Source organism: Pelobates fuscus, chromosome 7 (assembly GCF_036172605.1).
Source record: "Pelobates fuscus isolate aPelFus1 chromosome 7, aPelFus1.pri, whole genome shotgun sequence".
In the NCBI taxonomy this organism is placed as follows: domain Eukaryota; kingdom Metazoa; phylum Chordata; class Amphibia; order Anura; family Pelobatidae; genus Pelobates; species Pelobates fuscus.
In genome coordinates, this window is record NC_086323.1 from 176,041,810 (window position 1) to 176,067,502 (window position 25,693).

The 25,693-nt window shown below is 41.4% G+C and overlaps 1 protein-coding gene across 1 annotated transcript in view; it reads right to left on the bottom strand.

The window, feature by feature from the left end:
* The window catches only part of RAB43 (RAB43, member RAS oncogene family), a 96,400-nt gene extending 71,239 nt beyond the window's left edge, over window positions 1–25,161 (bottom strand). Inside the window, exon 1 of the mRNA XM_063426948.1 lies at window positions 24,756–25,161. Within this exon, the coding sequence (XP_063283018.1) occupies window positions 24,756–24,956 (201 nt within the window). The 5' untranslated portion in view covers window positions 24,957–25,161. The remainder of the gene's footprint in view (window positions 1–24,755) is intronic.
* Between the last annotated feature and the right edge of the window lie 532 nt (window positions 25,162–25,693).

Below are 25,693 nucleotides of genomic sequence, written 5' to 3' on the forward strand. Positions count from 1 at the left end.
CGCTTTGAGGAATTTGTTAAGGCACTAAACATCAATGACTTAAACCTTAAACTGACATATGAGGTGGGCGGAAACCAAATCAACTTTCTAGATTTGACCATACAAACCACAGAAGACAAACATCACATCTCTACCACCCTCTTCAAGAAACCTACAGCCACCAACAACTTCTTGAATTGGCAAAGCTATCATCCCAACACTCTAAAAAACGGGATACCAGTAGGCCAATATCTTCGTGTCAGACGAAACTGCTCTACTCTCGAGGAATTCAAAATCAAAGCCAAGTCACTAAGATTGCAGTTCAAGATGAAGGGCTACTCAAATAGATGTCTCAAATCTGCCTATCAAAGAGCTCTAATGACTGAGCGAGAAACCCTACTTGAGGACACCCCTAAAAAGGATAAGCCTCAAAGCTTGATCAGATGCATCGGCACTTTTGACTCTGGGTGGGACCCAGTTAAACACATACTGGATAGATATTGGCCCCTCATCTATCATGATCAGCACCTCAAAGAAGTCCTGACTCCACATGTGTCACTTACAGCCAGAAGGGGGCGTAACCTAAAAGATTTACTAGTACCAAGTCACCTCTCACTACCAAAAGTTGAAAGTACATGGCTAAGAACTCCAGCAATTGGCACCTTTCAATGTGGCCGCTGTAAGGCATGTAAATTCATCCGGAAAAAATCAAAAACTTTTTCGAACTCCACTAATACACAGACACATGCGGTTAATACTTTCTTCAACTGCCAAACGTCAGGACTGATCTATCTTCTAACTTGCAGCTGTGACCTCAAATATGTTGGAAAGACCTTTAGACCTTTTAAAAATCGAATTCTCGAACATGTGAATTCTGTGAATCCCTCCAGACAAATTGATACGGTCATCTCTAGACATCTCAAATTGAGACATGACGGCTCAGCACATGGCCTACGATTCAACGGTATCGAAAAAAATCAAACTAGGTCCTAGAAAGGGGGACATAGACAAAAAAATACTCCAAAGGGAGAGTTACTGGATCTTTACATTAAAAACTCTCTCCCCATCCGGTCTAAATGAAGGCTTCTCATATACCTCCTTTATATGAGCACACTGAATATTATATTGAATATTTTTCACCAATCAGAATGGAAGGGCTATTCTTCCATAATAGTCACTCTATGTGTGTTACCTATTTGCACTTGGTTTCCTATTTGCATCTAAGGTCATTTTCGATGTATCTATAACGACAATCAACACGATTTGAATGATTTCTCTAAGTTAGTTCAGACTTAACATTTCACGTCATTTTCAAGCAAGCTTTATTAATAACATATCAATATATTAAGTGTAATTTGTATATATTATAAATATGTATATATAATCGTTTTCTTTTTCTATCTAAAGTACCGTATCTCTCTGGGTCAAAGACCCTCTGTCCTAAAAAGTAGCACTTTGGATACTTCTCCACCCCTCATTAAGGCTACAAACTAACTCCGCTATAAATACAGTACTAATAAATCTCTACTCACGCCATGGTTAGCGCTCTCTAAGATAGCTCTCTATTTACCTCTATCAACTCATCATGGCATATAACAAGTACCCGACCAGCTAAGAGCTTTTCTATCGTCATCACCTGGCGGATGAATAATAATACACTAAAAGGAGTTAGACTTACTATTAAGTAAGCCAACACACTATGAATTCCACTGGCAGTCTCCTACTATCCCTGTGAGGTCTAGATTAAGAATACCCTATAATAAGAGTAGACTATAGCCATGTAAATTCAGGGTATCTGAAGTGTTAATTTCATCAACGTCACTATCCCTATACCGACCATGTATTAGAATGAGGAAGCGATATGTATCACTCCTATTAATTCCTATTAGTACTAAGATTGATGGCAATAAAACTAATATAGGTCTATACTAATACATATGTTTAAATCCCAATGGATACTTTATTGCCTAGCCGGTAACTGAATAGATACATTTCGATAGAGATGACTGATAAACTACAGATAAGCCGAGATCCGTTATGTACCGACTAGATACATTGTTTATAGTGACTGTAGCTATGTCAAGCTTTCACAGTCAACAGTGTATCCCACAGCGTGCACATAAACGGATTCGTTTTTCTTCGGCACCCAGCTGGTTAAGCAGCTCTTGGAGACACGTCAGTACAGCATCAGAGCGATTGGTTGGCACAATCCAACTCTTTAGCATAACGATCACGTGGCTATTTGGCGCCGGAATGCGCATGACATCAGCTTTATGATTGGACCGTTTTCAAGATACCGGTACCTGAATACATTTAAAAAGGAGACTGGGAATCAGTCTCCAGTCAGCCCCTGACGAAGGTTACATAGTTACATAGTTACATAGCTGAAAAGAGACTTGCGTCCATCAAGTTCAGCCTTCCTCACATATGCTTTTGCTGTTGATCCAAAAGAAGTCAAAAAGCCAATCTGAAGCACTTCCAATTTTGCAACAAACTAGGAAAAAATTCCTTCTTGACCCCAAAATAGCAGTCAGATGTCTCCTTGGATCAAGCAGCTATTAGCCCACTAATTAGAAATTGTATCCCTGTATGTTATGTTTTTGCAAGTATTTATCCAATTGCAATTTAAACATCTGTATAGACTCTGACAAAACTACCTCTTCCGGCAATGAATTCCATATCCTTATTGCTCTTACTGTAAAAAAAACCTTTTCTTTGCCTTAGATGAAATCTCCTTTCTTCAAGCCTAAATGTGTGACCTTGTGTCCTATGTATAGCCCTGTTTATGAATAGATTTCCAGATAATGGTTTGTACTGGCCACGAATATATTTGTATAATGTTATCATATCCCCGCTAAGGCGCCGTTTTTCCAAACTGAAGAGATTTACATTTTTTAACCTTTCTTCATAACTAAAATGCTCCATTCCTTTTATCAATTTTGTAGCTCGTCTCTGCACTTTTTCTAGTGCCATGATATCCTTCTTTAGAACAGGTGCCCAAAATTGCACAGCATATTCAAGGTGTGGTCTTACCAGCGATTTATAAAGAGGCAAAATTATATTTTCATCTCGAGAATTTATGCCCCTATTTATACATGACAAAACCTTACTGTCCTTAGCAACGGCAGATTGACATTGCATATTGCTACCTAATTTGTTGTCTATAACAATTCCCAAATCCTTCTCGTGTGTGGTTATTCCTAGTTCACTACCATTTAGGGTGTAAATTGCTTGTGCATTCTTAACCCCTTAGTGCATAACTTTGCATTTTTCTACGTTAAATTCCATCTGCCATTTTAGTGCCCAGTCCCCCAATCTATCCAAATCCCTCTGCAGCAAGGCAATATCCTGCTCAAATTTTATTACTTTACAAAGTTTTGTGTCATCTGCAAACACTGATACATGGCTTTCAATGCCCATTTCAAGATCATTTATAAATATGTTAAATAGAAGCGGTCCCAAAACAGAACCCTGAGGGACACCACTTACCACTTTTGTCCAGCTTGAAAATTTCCCATTTATGACAACTCGCTGTACTCTATCCTTAAGCCAATGTTCTACCCAAGAACAAGAATATTCATCTAGACCAATTTCTTTTAGTTTGAAGACTAACCTATTGTGAGGAACCGTATCAAATGCCTTGGCAAATCTAAGTAGATCACATCCACTGCAACACCCTGATCTATATTTCTACTTACTTCTTCGTAGAATGCAATTAGGTTAGTTTGACATGACCTATGTTTCATAAAACCATGCTGATTATTGCTAATAACAGTTCTTCCCAATGAATTCCTGAATATTATCCCTTAATAGCCGTTCAAATAATTTCCCAGTCACAGAAGTTAAGCTCACAGGTCTATAATTTCCAGGCAAGGATTTTAAACCCTTTTTAAATATAGGAACAACATCTGCCTTCCTCCAATCCTCCGGTACAATACCTGAAACAAAAGAATCTTGAAAAATTAAATACAGAGGTTCACTTATTTCTTGCCATAGGATCCTCATTAATATATACCGAAGAAAAATAGTTATTTAAAATTTCTGCCTTTTCCTGGTCTTCATTGACTAACAGACCCATCTCTGTTTTCAGTGTACCTACACTTTCATTTTTTGTTTTTTTTAGAATTAATGTACTTGAAAAAATGTTTGGGGTTGGTTTTGCATTCTTTGGCTATCAATTTCTCATTTTCTAGTTAAGCCACTTTAATTGCCTTTTTGCAAGTATTATTGGCTTCCTTAGCTCTTATATAGGATGCATCTGATTGGTCCGATTTAAATGCTTTAAAAGCCCTTTTCTTATTTTTAATCTCTTGTTTTACTTCTCTACTAAGCCACATTGGTTTTAATTTGTTTCTTTTATATTTATTACCCAATGGTACATACTGTGAAATGTACCTTTCTAATATTTGTTTGAATAGTTTCCATTTCTCCTCAGTGTTTTTATCACTAAGGCGTTTATGCCAGTCGATATGTTGTAGAGCTGCCCTAATCTTATTAAAATTGGCTTTTTTTAAAATTATACGTTTTAATATACCCCACATGCTTTTGCTTTTTTGAGTTTATTTCAAAAGTTACCATATTGTGATCAATATTTCCCAAATGCTCCCCTACTTGAATGTTGGTTAAAAGATTAACATTGTTTGTTATAACGAGATCCAGACAAGCATCCTTTCTAGTTGGTCCTTGTACCAGTTGTGACATAAAGGTGTCATTTAACACATTCAAAAAACGGATTCCCCTAGCTGAAGTACTAGTCCCTCTATCCCAATTTATGTCCGGGTAATTAAAATCTCCAATAATTAATGTGTTCCCCAGATTTGCAGCTTCACCAATTTGCTCTAACAGCAGTTCTTCCTCATTAATATTTACATTTGGTGGTTTATAACAGTGTTCCCCAACCCCCGGGCCGCGGACCGGTACCGGTCCGTGGATCAAACGGTACCGGGCCGCCCAGGGGTGTGCGAGCCTGCCGGCTAATGCAGGGCTGGCATTGCCCAAGTGCCAGCCCTGCAATGTGCCTGCGGACCGGAGGGGAGATCAGAGATCTCCCTCCCCGGTCCGCAGGCACTGTGCGGACAGCCGGCAGGGGAGAGAGAGAGGACCCAGGAGCTCTTACCTGCAGCTCCTCCGGGTCCTCCTCTCGCGAGATTTGGAGCGTTGCCGCGGTAACCACGGCAACGCTCCAAATCTCGCGAGAGTGAACTCTAGCCCTGTAACTGGGCTAGAGTTCATCTCACCACCACCGGACCACCAGGGAATCCCCACCGGACCACCAGGGACTAAGAAATGTCCCCCCTCCTCCCAGTAAAGGTAAGAGGGGGGAGAGGAGGGAGGGGGGCCATGAATATATTAAGTTTAATTAAATAAATAAATAAAAAAGCCTCCCTACCCTCCTTACCCCCCATACACACACTGCCCCATACACACACTACACACACTGCCCCACAAACACTGCCCCATACACACACTACACACACTGCCCACAAACACTGCCCCATACACACACTACACACACTGCCCCACAAACACTGCCCCATACACACACTACACACACTGCCCCATACACACACTGCCCCATACACGCACTACAAACACTGCCCCACACACACACTGCCCCATACACGCACTACAAACACTGCCCCACACACACACTACACACACTGCCCCACAAACACTGCCCCATACACACACTACACACACTGACCCACAAACACTGCCCCATACACACACTACACACACTGCCCCATACACACACTACACACACTGCCCCACAAACACTGCCCCATACACACACTGCCCCATACACGCACTACAAACACTGCCCCACACACACACTGCCCCATACACGCACTACAAACACTGCCCCACACACACACTGCCCCACAAACACTGCCCCATACACACACTACACACACTGCCCCATACACACATTACACACACTGCCCCACAAACACTGCCCCATACACACACTGCACACACTGCCCCACAAACACTGCCCCACAAACACTGCCCCATACACACACTGCCCCACAAACACTGCCCCCATACACACACTACACACACTGCCCCCCATACACACACCGCCCCAAACACACACACACTGCAACTCTCACACACACTGCCACCCTCACATACACACTGCACCGCTCACACACACATACACACAATTTTGAGTCTATGTCTTTATGTGACTGTGTTTGTGATTTTCTGACTATGTATGTGTCTGCGTTTTTTTTTAATATATGTGACTGTTTTTTTTTTTGTCTTATTAAATCAAAACAAGCGGGCCACGGAAAAATTATCAAACGTTTACCGGTCCGCGGCGATAAAAAGGTTGGGGAGCACTGGTTTATAACATATCCAAACCAATAACGTATTTCCCTTTGTTTGCCCCAAGCATATATCTACCCATAAAGCTTCCACATTTTCCTCGTCACACTCCACATGCCTAAGATTTGACTTGAACTCATGGCTGACATACAAACATACCCCACCACCCTTCTTGTTTTTCCTATCCCTCCTAAATAATGTGTACCCATTTAAGTTAACTGCCCAGTCATGTGTCTCATCCCACCATGTTTCTGTTATGCCTATTATATCGTATTGCTTAGTGTATGCTATTGCCTCTAGTTCCCCCATGTTGTTATATAGGCTCCTTGCATTAGTAAGCATACATTTAATATTACCATGAGTCATTTGTACTTTTTGTGAATCAATATTACATAACTCCTCTGTTCTGAGCTTCCCCCTCCCCCCATCTCCACCCCCATTGTTCTGAGCTAAGGCCCATCTCATTTCTATCCTCTCTCCATTTTCTAGATTGCTTTGAGCCTCCCCCCTACTACTAGTTTAAAATCTCCCCCAACCACGGTCATGTCTGATGACCACCCCAGAAAAGCACCTCCAACGTCGCACCCGGACGCAGCACTGTTTCACGTCTGGGAGACAGGTACTTTCCGGCATGATACCTACCCACTGCCAAGCGAACTCCGATCACCGCATAGACAAGGCATTGGATGAACGGGCAAGAAGCCACGGACTGTCTCCTGGCACAGATGGCACCGCTGCCCTGGTCTATCCTAACGGACACCCGATGAGTTCAACTATCCCCCACTTGCAGGTACCATGAGAAAGCCGACTAGGGGAGACGGCTGACTTTCGGTAACAACTGGGGGCTAGCCTGCTACCCATCACTCTATTCATACAGACTTTAGGTGGTGTACTTCTCTGATTTTACGGTTTGAGATAGGCATACAACATTGAACTCTTAAGTGCTCTGCATTGTTTTTTCATTTTTAATTGGTTTGCACTTCTTAAAAAAATATTTTCACAATCTGATAACGCCTGATTACGCCCACTAGACATGTTCCCAGATAGCCTGTCACCTGCTGATTTCATACTGACAAGCCTGACTACCCGGCGATTTATCTGTTCTTTTTTCTTATCATATACTCGTGCACCACAAACGTGTATTGTCCCCGCTTTCATAGTGGTTTTAACGTATATTCACTTTCAGGCACCCAACCATGCCTCACTAAATCACCCTATGGCACCCTGATAGGCAGGATGGGCATAGGATGAGGGCAGAATGCTCTAGTGTGAGATGTGGGCGATGCTGACCCAGTTCCCCTTTCCACTGAAGCCCCACTTATCTCTAAAGCCATCTATAACGGTATATAGCAGCCCAGTTTCTGCAGCCTGTAGCTGTGTAATATTGCTGATGATATTGCTGTGTAATAGAGCTATTTTCCTCTCCTGTATCCCTGTTGAATTGACTAGCCTGTTACCACTAGCATGTAATGACTAAATACCTACCTTAGCTAGCATTACTCTTAAGACATATAGACTTACACTCTCTTCCTAGTACCGCTCTCCTAGACATGTTAGCCTGAAATCTATCAAGTGTGTTAAAATATTGTATATGACTACGTTTAATACATGTTTCTTTAAGCGACCTACAAAACATAAAAATGAGGCACCAATAAGCTGGAAATGTACTTGACAATGCTTTTACTGTGATATCCCTATGTTGAACTACCCATGCATCTCCCACTCTTTATTTTGTATCCTTCATATTTGCCTCAATAAAAGAAAGAATGAAAAAAAAAAAATCTCCCCCAACCTTCTAGCCATCCTATCCCCCAGCACAGCAGACCCTCTTCCGTTTAGGTGCAATCCATCACGACTATACAGGTTGTACCCAAGCGCAAAATCGGCCCAGTGCTCTAAAAACCCAAAACCCTCTTTCCTGCACCAAGACTTCAGCCACGCATTGACCTCTCTAATCTCCCGCTGCCTTTCTGCTGTAGCACGCGGCACAGGTAAAATTTCTGAAAATATTACCTTGGAGGTCCTTTTCTTTAGCTTACTTCCTAGATCCCTGAACTCACTCTTTAGGACCTTCCATTTTCCTCTGACTTTGTCATTGGTACCAATATGGACCATGACAGCTGGGTCATCCCCAGCCCCTCCCAATAATCCCTCCACTCTGCCGGCAACATGCCAGACCCGAGCACCCGGGAGACAGCAAACTGTCCGGTTGAGTCGATCAGAGTGGCAGATTACCCTATGTACTCTCTTAATAATAGAGTCCCCTACCACCACAACCTGTCTAGACTTCCTTACCCTCTCAACCCCACCCGTACCAGAGGGGCTGTTCCCACGGCTGTTAGAAGGAACAGCTTCCTGCAGTACAGCTACTCCTGAGCTGATGCACCCAACATCTTCATTCAAACAGGCAAATCTGTTAGGCTGCACTAGATCAGGACTAGCTAAACCTTTCCTCTTCCCTCCCCCTCTGCCTTCTCGCCCCACTGTTACCCAGCTATGTGCCTGTTCTCCATCTGTCTCATCTCCTCCCAATCCACTACCTGCACCCACTAAACTCTGCTCAGTGAGCAGCAGACTCCTCTCAAGATTATCAATCTCCCTCAGTGTTGCAATTTGCCTCTTCAACTCCTGTTGTTTTAACTCCTACTTAAAAGAGACTACTTGAAATAGCCTAGCATCATAGCAAGCACCGAAACGCGCGTCGGGCTCATTTTCCCTTCACTTTTCTTCACTAAGGCTATCACTATGTGCAGGTAACCAACATCCTAAGTATGGTTCTGCACATAGAGTCACTTTAATCTTTGCTTTTCACCTCTTCCTTTTGTTCTGTGGTCACAATATGTTTGCCTGTAAAGGGTGATTCCCTCTGACAGAATACTGGGACCCTAATATGCATGCTGAATACTTCTCTGTAATTAATGTATGTAACTAGTATATGTTGAGAGTTACAGCTATCTAGCACCAGTTCCTAGAGGGATTTATCAATCCTCTATAGATGCTAGACACTTATCCGACAGAGAATAGTCACATGCTGTCCCTTAACGCCTGTTTGGATATTTTGGGTAACCATTGTGCTGTAGTCTGAATATTTATAGGCTACTAATCACATTAGTGTTATCACTAGCCACACGGCACTCCTCAACTATTCAGGCCCTATTTAGTGACCACATCCCAGATACCCATGTCAGCTTTATGACATTCACCTACCAAATACGCTCAAAGCTACAGGACTTGACCATTCATATTGCCTAATAAAGTCACTAGCCTGTCGCCTTTTTTGAGCCTAGTAGGAATACGGGTACTATTAGGCATTCCTAGAGGTGAGCCACTAAGGCAAGATTGCACTTTGCTTTATATTTGGTCCTATTATTTATTCATTTATTATTATTATTTGTTCTTTATTACACAGCATTTATATCCAATATTCTTTACTTCCAGTACTATACTCAGCCAGTCTGGTTCATTCCAGCTTTTTGAGTATTTTATTTGTTCTCTCCTAAATAGGGGTCAAGCCCCAGGACACCCCTGGAGTGTCCACAAAGGTGTACTTCCACCAACGAGACGGTTCCGATTTTGGGACCTATTCTCACAGGTGGAATTTTCTTTGTTACATGTGTTAAACTATTAAATAGATGTCTTCAACATTACTGAATGAGATAACCGTAATAACATAAATTACTTTACACATACTCCTGTATAAAAACATTGCCACAAAAATAAAAAAAGTTAATGACCTTAATTTTGTAAGGATTCATAAAAAGGGACTTTTCTTAAACTGGTTGTGCCAGATGTTTGCTGCAGTCATGCCTTGTTCCTCTTTTTAAGTGTTCACATCAGAGGTGCAACTTTAACCCTTTAAGGACCAAGCCAATTATGTGACAAAGGTCTTCAACACTTTTGCCATGCGTTCATTCCAATATTATCTATAAAGCGCCAACAGATTCCACAGCACTGTACAATGGATACATTCCATCACAATTTCACTATGTTGTAGTAGCATCAAAGATTTTTCTGAAACTGCAATGTTTTACACTGCACCCAGACCACTTCAATGAGATGAAGTGTTAAGGGTGCCTATAGTGTCCATTTAACCTACATTCCTTCTGTCTTACTTAAGTACAACATAGAACATTACCCCAACAGATCAACTTTCATCACAGACCATCCTGTATCTACAGCGGACTTCTGAATGCAATTACCATATATACTCGAGTATAAGCCGAGTTTTTCAGCACATTTTTGTGCTGAAAAACCCCAACTCGGCTTATACTCGAGTCAATGTCTGTATTATGGCAATTTACATTGCCATAATACAGACTGGGGCTGTGGGGGCTGTCAGAGCTGTAACTTACCTGTCCTGCAGCTCCTGTCAGCTCTCTCCTCCTCCGCGCCGTCCGTTCAGCACCTCGGTCACGTCCCAGTGTAAGACTCGCGAGAGCCGTGGCTCTCGCGAGACTTACACTGGGAGCTGACCGGACGGCGCGGAGGAGGAGAGAGCTGACAGGAGCTGCAGGACAGGTAAGTTACGGCTCTGACAGTCCCCCTCTCCCCCCCACTGAACTGCCAATGCTGGACCACCAGGGAAGGAGAGCCCCCCTCCCTGCCATGTATAAAGCAGGGAGGGGGGACGAAAAAAATATATAGTTATAATAAAAAATAATAATAATTCAATAATAAAATAAAAATAATAATTAAATAAAATAAAATAATAATAAATAATAATAATAAAAAAAATGTAAATAATAAAAAAAAATGAAAAAAAAATTGCCCACCCCCCACCAGGGCCCTGCAACACTCATACACACACACACACACACACGCTGCACTCATACACACTACATTCATACACTCACACTGCATTCATACACTCACACTGCATTCATACACTCACACTGCATTCATTATACACACACTGTAAATAAATATTCAATCAATATATTTTTTTTAGGATCTAATTTTATTTAGAAATTTACCAGTAGCTGCTGCATTTCCCACCCTAGTCTTATACTCGAGTCAATAAGTTGTCCCAGTTTTTTTGGGTAAAATTAGGGGCCTCGGCTTATATTCGGGTCGGCTTATACTCGAGTATATACGGTAATTTCAAACATTCTGTTGTGCATATTTTGGGTTGTAATTCACATTTGACAATTATTATGCATTGAATATTAAAGGACCACTCTAGGCACCCAGACCACTTCAGCTTAATGAAGTGGTCTGGGTGCAAGGTCCAGCTAGGGTTAACCCATTTTTTTTTATAAACATAGCAGTTTCAGAGAAACTGCTATGTTTATTAATTGGTTAAGCCTTCCCCCAAATCCTCTAGTGGCTGTCTCACTGACAGCTGCTAGAGGCGCTTGCGTGATTCTCACTGTGAAAATCACAGTGAGAGCACGCAAGCGTCCATAGGAAAGCATTTTAAATGCTTTCCTATGCGACCGGCTGAATGCGCGCGCAGCTCTTGCCGCGCGTGCGCATTCAGCCGACGGGGCGGAACGGAGGAGGATCGGAGGCAGAGATCTCCCCGCCCAGCGCTGGAAAAAGGTAAGTTTTACACCTTGTCCCCTTTCCAGAGCCGGGCGGGAGGGGGACCCTGAGGGTGGGGGAACCCTCAGGGCACTATAATGCCAGGAAAACAAGTGTTTTCCTGGCACTAGAGTGGTCCTTTAATGTGGCTGATAACTTATAAGCCCTTAAAAGGGTCAACAAAACAACTTTAGCTTGGACCAGTTTTGGTGTATAGATCAGCCTCGCTGCTCAAATTCTTTGCCATTTAACAGTTAAATCACTGTTTATGCAGCCCTAGTCACACCTCCCTGCATGTGACTTGTACAGCCTTCCTAAACACTTCCTGTAAAGAGTCATCTAATGTGTACACTGCCTGTAAAATTATGTTTAACCCATTAAGGACCAAACTTCTGGAATAAAAGGGAATCATGACATGTCACACATGTCATGTGTCCTTAAGGGGTTAAAGGGACACTATAGTCACCAGTGCAACTACATGTATTCCTGACCCTATGGTGTTAACACGACCATCTAGCCCCCCTGGGCCCCTCATGCCTCCATAAATATAGTAAAAATCTTACTGTATTCAAGCCAGAAGCTGTAAATCTGCATGCTGTTAGATTCAGGAAAAACAAGCAGTCTGCTGACATGTGATAGCCTGATCCAATCACAGTGCTTCCCCATAGGATTGGCTGAGACTGACAAGGAGACAGATCAGGGGCAGAGCCAGCATGATTCAAACACAGCTCTGGCCAATCCGCATCTCCTCAGAGATGAATTGAATCAATGAATCTCTATGAGGAAAGTTCAGTGTCTGCATGCAGTGGGAGGAGATACTGAATCACAGGATGCTCGTGCACAGTAGATCTTAGTTGATGGAAGCATATTATGCCTCCATCAACTCAGAAGTTCCTCTGGTTCACTCTGAGTGACTGCAACTGGATGTGTTCCTAGCTTTCAATGTAAACACTGTATTTTCTCAGAAAATACAGTGTTTACATGAGAGGCTGCAGGGAGCTATAGTTCTCACCTGAACAACCTCATTAAGCTGAAGTTGTTCAGGTGACTATAGTGTCCCTTTAATATGGAATTTCTTATCTCCTGGTCTCTCGAGTTTACTAGACCCTGCAGGAGCCTCCAATATGTAATTAATGTTCAGTTTAAAGAGAAGACGATAAACATTTTAAAAGTTGTAACATGTAATTAAAAACACATTTTTTCTCATGCAGGCTCTCTCAGTCACAGCCAGGGGAGGTGTGGCTAGGGGTGTTAAAGGAATATCCCCATCACTTTCGGCTCCTTTAGTTTATTTTGTTCGTGACTACATTAATTTAGTTTATTTTGTTCGGTTCCTGAATCGAGACCACTCTGGCAAACAATTAGAACATGGATCGTTATGTATGGAAAACTGCAAGGGAAATAATGAATAGAATGCTCCACTGGGTGGCCACCATTTAGTACATGCAAACGCACGTGGCTGAAACAATGGATGGCGGCCATCTGGTCTCCTGAACGCTGGCAGCGGGACTTGGTCGTAGAGTGCCTGGAACTAATTTCATCCAGGCACTCCCACAAACACTGTTCACCATGGACCTACAGCCCGTTCCAGTTCACCTATACAGACTAGCGAACATGGGGAGCATTCTACACAAACCAGTTTTCCTCTCATGTGGTTTTCGTACAAAACCCCACGAATGGAGACTGGCTCTTGCCACCATTTCCATGGAACTATTTTGTGCTTACTCCTCATGGCAGACCAGTCAGAACTTCCCTGTGATGGCGATCCAAAACTACCAAACAGATCTGGGTGATTTTTGGATATATTGTTCTCCCAGATCCAGGCATGTGGCTTGTGGGGTTTCCATGTAATTTGTGGGTACTTTTGGGGTGTTGGAAAATTGTGCGTTTTTCTGTACCTAGAGATAATAGAGTTTAGTATATTTACTAACTCAATTATCTCTCAGGCACAGTGGAGGAGTTTATGGACTTTATAAATGTGATGCCTGTACTTCCATTAAAATCAGTCTTTACCCAGCATTAAGCCTTGGCTCATGTATGGGGGGTTATTCTACACCAGTGATATTTTGCCAGTGGGAATTAGTTGTGGTTTCTATGAGAAAAGGGTATCCGTGGCAGTGACACCTTGGCAGACCGCCACAGGCTGCATAAACAGAAACAAAAGTGATTTAACTCTTGATTGAATTTAATTGAGCAGCGATCTATACACAAAAATTGCTTCATTAAGCTAAGGTTGTGTTGGGGCCTAAAGTGCTCCTTTAGGTACACAAAATAGTTGTAACATCATACTGCCTTTCTAAACATAAAAAGGTTGCCTTATCTGTGCAGTGTTTTAAACTCCATTCCTCCGGTCTTCCTTTCTGCACACCAAGCAACATTCCGCATACCTACTGTGTCCTAACTTTCATCAACAATTTTTCTTAAAGATATGCTCCCACCCTGTGACAACTTGATCTCTATGAAGTTGTTATGGTAGCATTAGAGCATGGACACGGTTATCTTCAAAAGTTAAACAGCTGTCGAATGGTTTAATCATCAAGTTGGTTTGCTGGCATCTGAAAGCCATGCCTCCTCTGTCCTAAACTCCAGGAAGATTTGCCTTGGCAGTCATTAATAGTCTGGGAGGATCAGATGACACTCACCCAATAAAAGTAATAGTACATACTTAATAGTATACAGTTTGTAAATGTATGTCCTACCCAAGTTATAAAAACAAATGGGAAAAATATATGGGGGTAACCTTTTCAGAGTGGCAAAACATTTTGCTCATGAACAGAGGTTTTACCAGATGTACTAATTACTATGAAACTTTGCGAAAAGTGATGTCTAGATGGCCTCCAGTTCCACTGGAGAAAATGCAGGAAGCTGGAACATCTTGTTGGAGCGGTTTGTATATATTAGCACTCACCTACATATGATCTTGCTGTTACCCCATAGTGTGAGCTTTTGGGTCTTTATCTACCCTTCTAATATATCATTATCCCAGGGTAAGCTAAGTATGATTATCTTTATGGTGATAAAGTTGATGATAGCCAGGAACGGGAAAGTAATGGTTCCTCCAACCTTTTTACCAAATTTGAGATATGTGAAATTCAGTGCGACATGGAATTAGGCGCATATACAGGTACCAATTCTCTTAAATCATACAAGACAAGCAGAGGTCTCATGGTCACTTTGTTACAATAAGGGTCATCGCGGTTAAATAGTTTTGTTTTTGTTAGATCCATAACCATATAAATAATGTTAAATAATGAATGAGTGGATGAACCATTGGAATTTCATGCACTTCTCCAACTTCCATTGCACTCCTATTAGTTGTTAATCTAAATTAGGCAAGCAATGTTGTGTTTTGTAATTAACAATGTAAACTAATATTGTGAACCTCATTGTTGATGGCAACTGTGCTCTCCTTGCCACAGACTATAATAACATAGAAATTCCTCTGCCGGGAAACCTGAATCCGAAGTAGATTCTTGATTGGATAAAGAGGAACAGGAGGGTTTACTAGCTGAAAGCTCAGAAGGAGAAGACCACTTTTTTTTTTTTTTTCTATCTTTTGACAGATCTGTCATGGACAGATACAGACTCCCTAGTTTTAACCTCTGATTCTTTAAAACTTTTAGAAGTTTGCGAGAGATTCTCTTGAAACCAGCTAAGAAATTATTGAATTTTTTTCTGTATAGCCTTTTTCAATTATTGCTGAGCATTGGCTGCATGCATTACTTTTTACATCCATCTGACAGCAAGGAAGCGCACTCACTACAGTCCAGGTGTGCGTTCCATCGATATGCACAGACTTCGTGTCTGTTTGATGAATAGCATGTTGCCTGGGACCTCCTACCTCAAGGATATTACCAGGAAACCTGCCCAAAAAGACTGAAGCTCCTCCTGGCACTCTGTAATCTTGTTCGGTTCTGAGCCAGATGACCACAGCCTGCAGAGCCATCAGGAAAACTCACCAAGCAGCAACACATGGGCTTCACCAATCTTCTTTGTGACAGAGGACCCATCCGTCCTGCCAGCGGGACAAGTAAGAATTGGGGCCTTTGGATGCTTAGCCAGCATTTAAGTTAGTAGAAAGTAGTTGCTTAATTGTTTAAATATCAAATCAGCAACAACATGAATGAGTGTGTTCTTTAAAATTTTTATTTTGTTAAAAGTATTCCTTTTATAAAAGAGTGACTTTAATGCCATGATGGAATTATTAGTGGGCACTAGTAAAGTACTGTCAATTTCCCCCAAGCTTCACAGTTTAACTCTGGAAAGTCTAATATTCAAGAGATTCATGTTTACAAAAAAATAAGAAATCTAGACTATTTAGTTCCTGTTTAAAACACGTTATGCAAAACACTGCAATTGCAGATGCTGTAGAAATTCCTCTCTTTCCTGCTAAGGAGCAAAAAATAAACTCATTTTACAATTGGAGACACAGCAGGTTTTAATCAATTTTAACCCCTTAAGGACACATGACATGTCTGACACGTCATGATTCCCTTTTATTCCAGAAGTTTGGTCCTTAAGGGGTTAAAATAATTAGTTAAATACAGGGACCCATTTGCTAGTCAAGAATTCCAGTAATTACACTTTAACTAAAGGATCCTATTTTATATAGTAATCATTGAATAGAGACCACACAATTTGGTCACCAGACAGTGTGCAGAATGAAACTGGTCAGTTATAGACGAAATCCGAAGAGATGGCAACCAATATTTTATTTCAAATATAAAAAATAAAAAAAAAACACTGTTTGACAGATACAGCAGCATTTAGGGTGTTATATACAGTATCAAACATTTAAGTGCAAAGCAGGGTGGCATTAGGATCTCCATGCTGCTCCTTAAAAGGAACACTATGGGGTCAGGAACACAAATATGTATTCCTGACCCTATAGTGTTAAAACCACCAACATCTAGCCCCCTGGCCCTCCTAAATATACTAAAATCTTACTTTGGTTCAAGTCTGCCGCTGCTGGCAGACATCATCAGAAGTGTTGTTCTGAGCCAATTACAATGCTTTCCCATAGGATTGTCTGAGACTGTCAATCAGGCAGATCAGGGGCAGAGCCCAACACAGCCCTGGACAATCAGCATCTCCTCAGAGATTAATAGAACCAATGCATCTAGATGAGGAAAGTTCAGTGTCTGCATGCAGAGGGTGGAGACACTGAATGGTAGTGCTGCTCACTGTGCAGCACTGCCCCAGGAAGCACCTCTAGCAGCCATCTGAGGAGTGGCCAGTGGATGTTTCCCTAGGCTGTAATGTAAACACTGCATTTTCTCTGAAAGCTGTCCCAGATTCTTCCCCCTTAATCTCACCAATCCCTAACCGGTGTACCAACTAAACGTTTATATCTTTCCCCCTCTTTTACTTCAAAAACGTTCTATATATTATTCCCCTTATTTACAAATACTGTTAATCCTCTTACATCACTTTCTAAACAGACTTTTCACATGTGCACCTCTTTTACAGTAAAGGGACACTAGAGTCACTAAAACAACTTTAGCTTAATAAAGTACTTTTGGTGTATAGATCATGCCCCTGCGGTCTCTTTGCTCAATTCTCTACCATTTAGGAGTTAAATTACTTTGTTTATGCATCCCTAGGCACACCTTCTGCATGTGACTTACACAGCCTTCCAAAACCCTTCTTGTAAAGAGTCAACTAATGTTTAAACTTAATTTATTGTAAGTTACATTTGATTGAAAATGGAACCATTTTGTATTCATGCAAGCTGTGTGGGTCACCGCCAAAGAAGGTGTGGCTAAGGCTGTATAAACAAACAAAATTGATTTAACTACTAAATGGCAGAGAATTGAGCAGTAAAATTTCAGAGATATGATCTATACACAAAAACTGCTTCAAGTTCTTTTGGTGAATGTAATGTCCCTTTAATTCCTTCCTGACCTCGGCCGTACCAGGTATGTCTGACAATCGTCCGTTAACAGCCTCAGACGTACTTGGTACGTCCAATAGTAAACCCCACTTACCTGATCGCTGGCAATCGCGATCCTGGGGTTTGCCTGGGAGCTCAGGCAGACCCACTCTGCCCGAATCGGCCCTCCCGTGCCATGTGACCGCAGGGTCATCGCGATCACATGGCCAGAATAGCCGGCTTGTGCAGTGCCTGCAGGGGATCCCCTAATCCTGCAAAAAACTTTTAAAGGTTATTAACAAGTTTATAAAAAGTACTTAGAATATATATACCTAAGCACTTTTATTTTATATATACACACAAATCATTATTAATATTAAAATACACTTAGAATAACGTATAAAATAAAAATCAATAAATTGAAAAATAAAAAAAAATTATATACCAGTTTAAATTTGTTCTAACTGTATTTTGATATTAACATACATATATATATTTAAATCAAAATACATTTAGAATGCAGTTCTAAATACATACATATCCATTAACGAACGCGGACATACTAAGTACGTCAGACAAATTTTTTTTTAAAAATAAATAAATAAAAAACAGTTGTTAAGGACCGCGGACTTACCTAGTACGTCCATGGTAAATAGGAGCCCTGGACTTATCTAGACCAGCGATCCGTAGCCATCACGGTCAGGGGGGGACTCCCTTGAAGCAGCTCCGGCCACCCCGGCACTCCAGGGCCATGTGATCACAATGATCCCATGCCACAAGAGGAGTCTATGGAGCTGCCAGCAGGGGAGCTACCAGGCAATCCCCCAGGCTGCTAAAAAGTAAAAAAAAAATATATATATATATAAAATATATTTTAAAATATATTATACATATATAATTTCATTATAAGTGTACTTTAAGATATATACACATATATCAAAATACACTAATAATGAAATTATAAGTATAAATATATTATAAAATGCTTTAATTATAATATATAGGAAAAAAAAATACACACACTTTTATTATTTAATATTGTAAAGCACTACGGAATCTGGCGCTATATAAATAAAATTATTTTTTTTATAAAAAAAAAAAAAAAACGCTAACTTTGGCTAGCGTTTGTGACTAAGTGGCTACTACAAAAGACTGAAAATACTCCATTTTGAATACCCTGGGTTGTCTACTTTTTCGAATGGTACATCGTGGTGGGGTTAATTTTCATTTCTGGGCTGCTATACGGTCTCAAAGGCAACATAGGCCGAGCAAACCAATCTGGCAAATTTCAATGTACAAACATGGAAAAGGGTTAAGCCCTACATTTGACCCCTGTAAGTTTGCGAGAACCCATAAAACCTGTACATTGGCGGCACTGTTGTACTCCGAGATGTTGCTGAACACATATTGGGGTGTTCTTTGTCAGTATCACATAACAGGAACTGAGAATCCATGTCTACAAGTACAATGTGAGAAAAATAAATAAATGACTACCAAAAAGTTTGACAAAAACTGGTGGTATAATAAGTGCATGGAAATACCACCATTTGAAATACCCTAGGGTGTCTTCTTTTAAAAAATATATATGTTTTGATGGGGGTAAATTACATTGGACGGCTTCAAAAATGTCCCAAATAGGATATGGGTGCATGATGACCAGCTGTGATAATTCCAAGTTGGAAAACTGGAATGCACACCCTCCAAATAAGGTCTTTTAGCCCCCCAGAGAACCCAACACACCCATACATGGGTCGTATCACTTTACTCGGGAAAAGTTGCTGAACACATACTGGGGTGTTCTTTGGCAGTAACCCTGAACGTTCTCAGTACATGTATTCGTAAATTGCTATGTGTGTAAAAATAAATAAATAACCAATTTTTTATTATTTTTTTTTTAAAATTTGACAGATTGGTGGTAAAATGGTTGCATGAAAAGAGTCAAAGTACCCCAAGAGTAATAGTGTTTTTTTTTTTATAGTAAATTATATGATGTGATAAAAATAATGGTATCTTTAGAAAGACCATTTAATAGCAAGAAAAACGGTATATAATAATGTCTGGGTACAGTAAATGATTAAGAGGAAAATTACAGCTAAACACAAACCGCAGAAATGTAAAAACCGCAAGAAAATTGAAAAGCGGTCTGGTCACTAAGGGGTTTAGAAAAGTGTTCCACAGGTCGCCATAAAGAAAGCCATGGGATTACATGAGAGCCATTAGTTGCATAACGCTGTCCCCAAAAACATGACAACATGGGCTCCTTAGTGCGATCTGCGGAGCAGAGTGTAAGGAACAAGTGTACAAAAGTGTGCATGGGTGGGGCACTGGATATAACCAAGGTAATGTTTGCCACAGCTGAGGGTGGCTAAATACTGTCATAATACAATGAAGAAGTACTGCTACCATAATAGTGCCATTTATACAAATGACCAGTGCCCGTTTCTTAAAGGGACACTGTAGGCCCCCAGGCCACTTCAGCTCAATGAGTCTGGGTGCACTGTCCCATGTCGCTTAACCCTACAAGGGTAATTATTATAATTACCTGCTAGGGTTAACTCCTTCTCTAGTGGCATTCTACCCGACAATCACTAGAGGGACTACCGGGTGCTTAGACGACTTTTGTTCTTAAAGGGACACTGTAGGCACCCAGGCCACTTCAGCTCAATGAAGTGGTCTGGGTGCACTGTCCCTTTTGCCCCTAGTGCTGCAATGTAAAACACTGCATTTCCAGGGAAACTGCCTCCAGTGGCAGAGCAATAGTTGATCATAAAACGTATAGCGGAAAAATGTTCTTTGTAAAGTACCCTGGGGATCTACTCTCAACGAATTTACATGCTGTTGTGTAGAAGTCTGTAACTACTAAAGTTATAATCACAGAATACCAGTTTTGGCAAAGATTTAGCTTTTAAACAATTGGCTTTTTAACAATTAGTAAAGTTATTTCAAGTCATTTTTCTTTACTTGCACTTATGGTATATAAACTGAGAAATCCTATTTGGATACTAAACAACTACTGAATACATTTCTGTTCGAACAGACATAAGCGCCACTGTCTGCACATATTTTATATTTTAGTAGTTGCCCTACAAGACAAGTAGCATTACTTGGTTAAAAAAATATGTAAAAAAATAATTTCCATAGTCCTCCTCTGCCAGCTTTAATAAGGAGCAATATCAACCACTATGAGGTCCGCTGTAGGTGACAACATAACAAAGAATACCGGTACATCTTATTTTTGAACCTTAAACGGGATACTATAGTGTAAGAAATATAAACATGCATTCCTTACAATATATTTTCCCCTCCCCCCATAAAGAGGTTATCTTTATGAAATACTCATTAAGCGGAAAGAAAAAGAATGAAACCCAGACAATGGACCATGCAGATGTTAGAGTTCAGGGTAGGGGGTAGTACAAAATCTTCCAGGTGTACTCACAATAATGTGCAAATATATACATAGTCACAAAGAAATCAAACTGCTTTAGAAAAAAAAAGTTATGTTGAGTATTTTTAATTCTTCCTTATTGGGAGACTTGTATACAGTGTTTATAAACAATTTCTGGCACAATCTTAAATACAGTCATGTGTTTCCACAACTTCTTCAAACTTAGTTTCGAAACACTCACTGAAGGATAGTGTTTATGCAGCAATCTCCTTTTGTGCACACTCTGGGGAAATTTTTGCTGCAATTTGGGCCCATCAGAAGGCTGTGACCCTCACACTTTAGGGACTTTTAATGGGCAGAATCTCTGAGGGTCCCCTTTCACCTTCGCAGTACCCCTGGAAGGAGGAGGAGTACCCTTGGGAGGCAGTGATTACACTTTACTTACTCTCATCAAACAGAGAGCAGCAAGTAGAAGCAAATGCGAGGGCAGAAAATCTTAAAGGCCTTACCCTGGCAGCCCACTTCTATCATCTTCAGCCATCTCGATCCTCCATCTGCACACAAAATGTGTGGAAAGCGGAGGAAACTGGCTAAAAATATTCATGTTGTAACTAATTTAATTACGTGTATGTATTCTTGGGGGGAAAAAAAAGTGTTTTTTTTGTTTTTACATTTAGGTTAGTGCGCAGAGAATACAGATACTCACATTCTGGGGCAAAGTGTACACACACTTTTCATCCTCAGTGCCCAGATAACTGGAAAACCAACGTATTTATCTCAATGTGCCAACATTGCAATCAAAGGAATAAAAACATGCTATAGTATCCTACTAACTAAATAGGTGAAAGTTTCCCTTCACCTCCAGCACAAGTCACTGCGCTACCACAGTTTGGTCTCCTTGGTTAATTGCACAACCTCCAGGATGTCCATCCAGTGTCTGTTCGAGTAAGAACCAATAGAGGTGGACTTAGGCCTTTCTCAGGAAAGGCAGCATTTGCACCGCTGACTTTGCAAGGACATACTATTAGGGTATTTCACTAAAGACCGAATTTTGGCTGAATTAACAAAATCCAGCGAAAATTACCAAATTCCGACTGCATGGACAAAAGCTAAATGTGGTCATTCGTTTGGATGCATTCAAATAAATCACTAATATCTGCAGCAGAGCCAATGTACACTGTAAGCTTGTTTGAGCAGGGGCCTCATCTACATATTGTCACTGTGTAATTGTCTAATTTACTGTAAATTTCCCCCACTTTCATAATATTGTAAAGCGCTGCGGAATTAGTTGGCGCTATATAAATACCAATAAATACCAAACAAGTACCTCGAGGAGGACCTGCCCCCAACCATGGCATACTAAATCAACGCGCTACCTGCAAAGATGCTCCCGTTGTGCTGAACGCTCCTGGAGGAAGTCTTGCACCCAATCAGACTTTTTCCATTATAGATTCATATTGTGTTCATAGAGTGCAGCCCTTGCCCTTGCCAAACAGTCCTATTTTTCCTCTCTCATTAGTTCATGTTCCCGCAATCCCAGGTGTCTCTTTGACACCTTTAATTCTCTTCTTCGCCCTGCTGTGGCCACCCCCCAAACTAACCTTACTGCTGATAACTTTGCATGTTACTTCACTGACAAGATTGAACAACTAAGGAAAGAATTCTCCCCTCCTTGCCTTTCTGTTTCTCAACCACACATAGATCATGCCTTTCCTACCCTTCAGACATTCTCCCCGTCTACTGACCAAGAGGTGGCTGCTCTTCTTTGCTCCTCTCGCCCCACCACTTGCCCACTCAATCCTGTCCCATCTCACCTTATCAGATCTCTCTCCACTTGTCTCGTGCCTTCTTTAACACACATCTTCAACTGCTCGCTCTCTTCTGGCATCGTCCCTGCTGACCTTAAACATGCCACTGTAGTACCTATACTAAAAAAAACAAAAACATCCCTCAACCCATCCACCCCCTCTAACTACCGTCCCATATCCCTGCTCCCTTTTTCCTCAAAGCTGCTGGAAAGACTTTTCTTTACCCGTGTGTCTAATTTCCTCAATTCCAACTCTCTCCTTGACCCCCTTCAATCTGGCTTCCGCCCTCTCCACTCTACAGAGACTGCCCTTATCAAAGTTACCAACGACCTAATCACAGCTAAATCCAAAGGCCACTACTCCATACTAATTCTTCTTGACCGCTCAGCGGCCTTTGACACCGTTGATCATGCCCTTCTTCTTCAAACTCTTCAATCGTTTGGTCTCTGTCCTCTCGTGGTTTTCCTCTTATCTCTCCCAACGCTCATTCAGTGTCTCTTTTTCTAATGATACCTCCTCCCCTCGTCCTGTCTTGGTTGGAGTCCCCCAAGGCTCCGCCCTTGGTCCCCTTCCATTTTCTCTTTATACTGCCTCTCTTGGCAAACTTATTGCCTCTTTTGGATTCCACTACCACCTGTACGCCGATGACACCCAGCTATATCTCTCCTCCCCGGACCTCTCCCCTGCCGTCCTGCAACGTGTCACTGCTTGCCTTTCTTCCATCTCTGACTGGATGTCCTCCCGCTTTCTGAAACTCAATCTCTCAAAAACTGAGCTCCTTGTCTTTCCTCCTCCCAATACTGATCCTCCTCTTTCGCTCTCCATTCAAGTTTGTGGTACCCACATCAGTCCATCCTTGCAAGCGCGCTGTCTTGGCGTCACATACTTGACTCTGGTCTCACCTTTGAGCCTCACACATCCAGCATGTTGCCAAATCCTGTAGATTCCATCTTAAAACATAGCTCGCATCCACCCCTTTCTTGCACCAGATACTACCAAGGAGCTTGTCCATGCTCTAGTAATTTCCTGCATGGATTATTGTAACCCTCTCCTGATTGGTCTTCCCAATAGCCGTACTGCACCCCTACAGTCCGTAATGAACGCTGCTGCTAGACTGATTTTCCTCTCTAGTCGTTTCTCTGTCCTAATGTGTTTTACACCCTACCTCCTATAGAATGTAAGCTCGATTGAGCAGGGTCCTCTTCAACCTATTGTCCCTGTAAGTTTATTTGTAATTGTCCTATTTATAGTTAAATCCCCTTTCATAATATTGTAAAGCGCTACGGAATCTGTTGGCGCTATATAAATGGCAATAATAATAATAATAATAAAAAATTTACAGCACCGGAATAGGAGGTTTATCAAAGACCGAATAAATCCAGTAGGATGCACATTCACAAATGATTATTCACTTGCTTTTTGCAAGTGAATTTATGATAACTATTTGCCAGCTATTTTGCATAGCACATTGTAGTTATTACTAGTCTTAGTTTTCTGGCATTTTCGCATTCACAGAATTGGCTCAATTTCCTTACTGTGACATAATACAGTCCATCAACCTATTGTTAATGTAACATTTTATAATATTGTAAAGTGCTGCCGAATATGTTGGTGCTATATAAATACGAATAATAATAATTTGTGGAAGCACAAAAATCACTAAAAAAATAAATAAATTGAAAGGTGACACTTTCCAGGCTACTTTTAAAATACAAAAAAAAAAAACAACACTTTTCAGAACACATTGATGGATGTCCCCCAAAGTTATACACGCAGACTGTGTTTCCCACTCAGATTACACTTTTTGTGTCTCACACACACACTCAGCATGTTGTATCACACCTGTTAATTCACTCACCTTTATTCTCTTGCCCTGGATCTCTATGGTCTTCATGGTGAAGTCTACTCCTATTGTGTTCCCTTGTCTCTCCACGAACATTCCGGATTTAAATCGCTGAACAACACAGGTCTTTCCCACCCCGGCATCTCCGATCAGCACGATTTTAAACAGGAAATCATACTCCGGCTCTGTGGGGCCCGAGCCGGGTGAGGAGGACATGGAGACTCTGTGCTGCTCAGGCTGTTACAGCCCGAGACGTGTTCCTACACTGCGGAACTGACTAACACGGAACTACTGAGTGGCCAGAGCAAGGCAGCAGACAACACAATACCTACCAGGCACACACAGGAACTGAGAGAGCACTTTCACACAGGTCTCCCGTGCACTGCCTGCCTGGGAAACAAACTCATAGAGCACTTTCACATAGGTGTCGCGAATACTGCCTGTCTGGAATACACACAAACTAATAGACCATTTTCACATAGGTGCCCTGTGCACTGCCTGTCTGGAATACTAACAAACTAATAGAGCCCTTTCACATAGGTGCCCTGTGTACTGCCTGCCTTAAACTCGTACAAACTAATAGAGCTCTTTCACATAGGTGTCGCGAATACTGCCTGTCTGGAATACACAAAAACTAATAGACCATTTTTACATAGGTGCCCTGCCTGTCTGGAATACTAACAAACTAATAGAGCCCTTTCACATAGGTGCCCTGTGTATTGCCTGCCTAAAACTCGTACAAACTAATAGAGCTCTTTCACATAGGTGCACTGCCTCCCTAGAACTCGCACAAAGTAATAGAGCCCTTTCACATAGGTGCCCATATAGCTGGCACTCAAACTAAATTGTATACATAGAAATTGGCAGAATGCTTTAACAGAGCTGCCCACGACACTGCCTATCCAGAATGCAGGAAAATTAATAGAACATTTCCATCCTACTGCCTGTTCAGG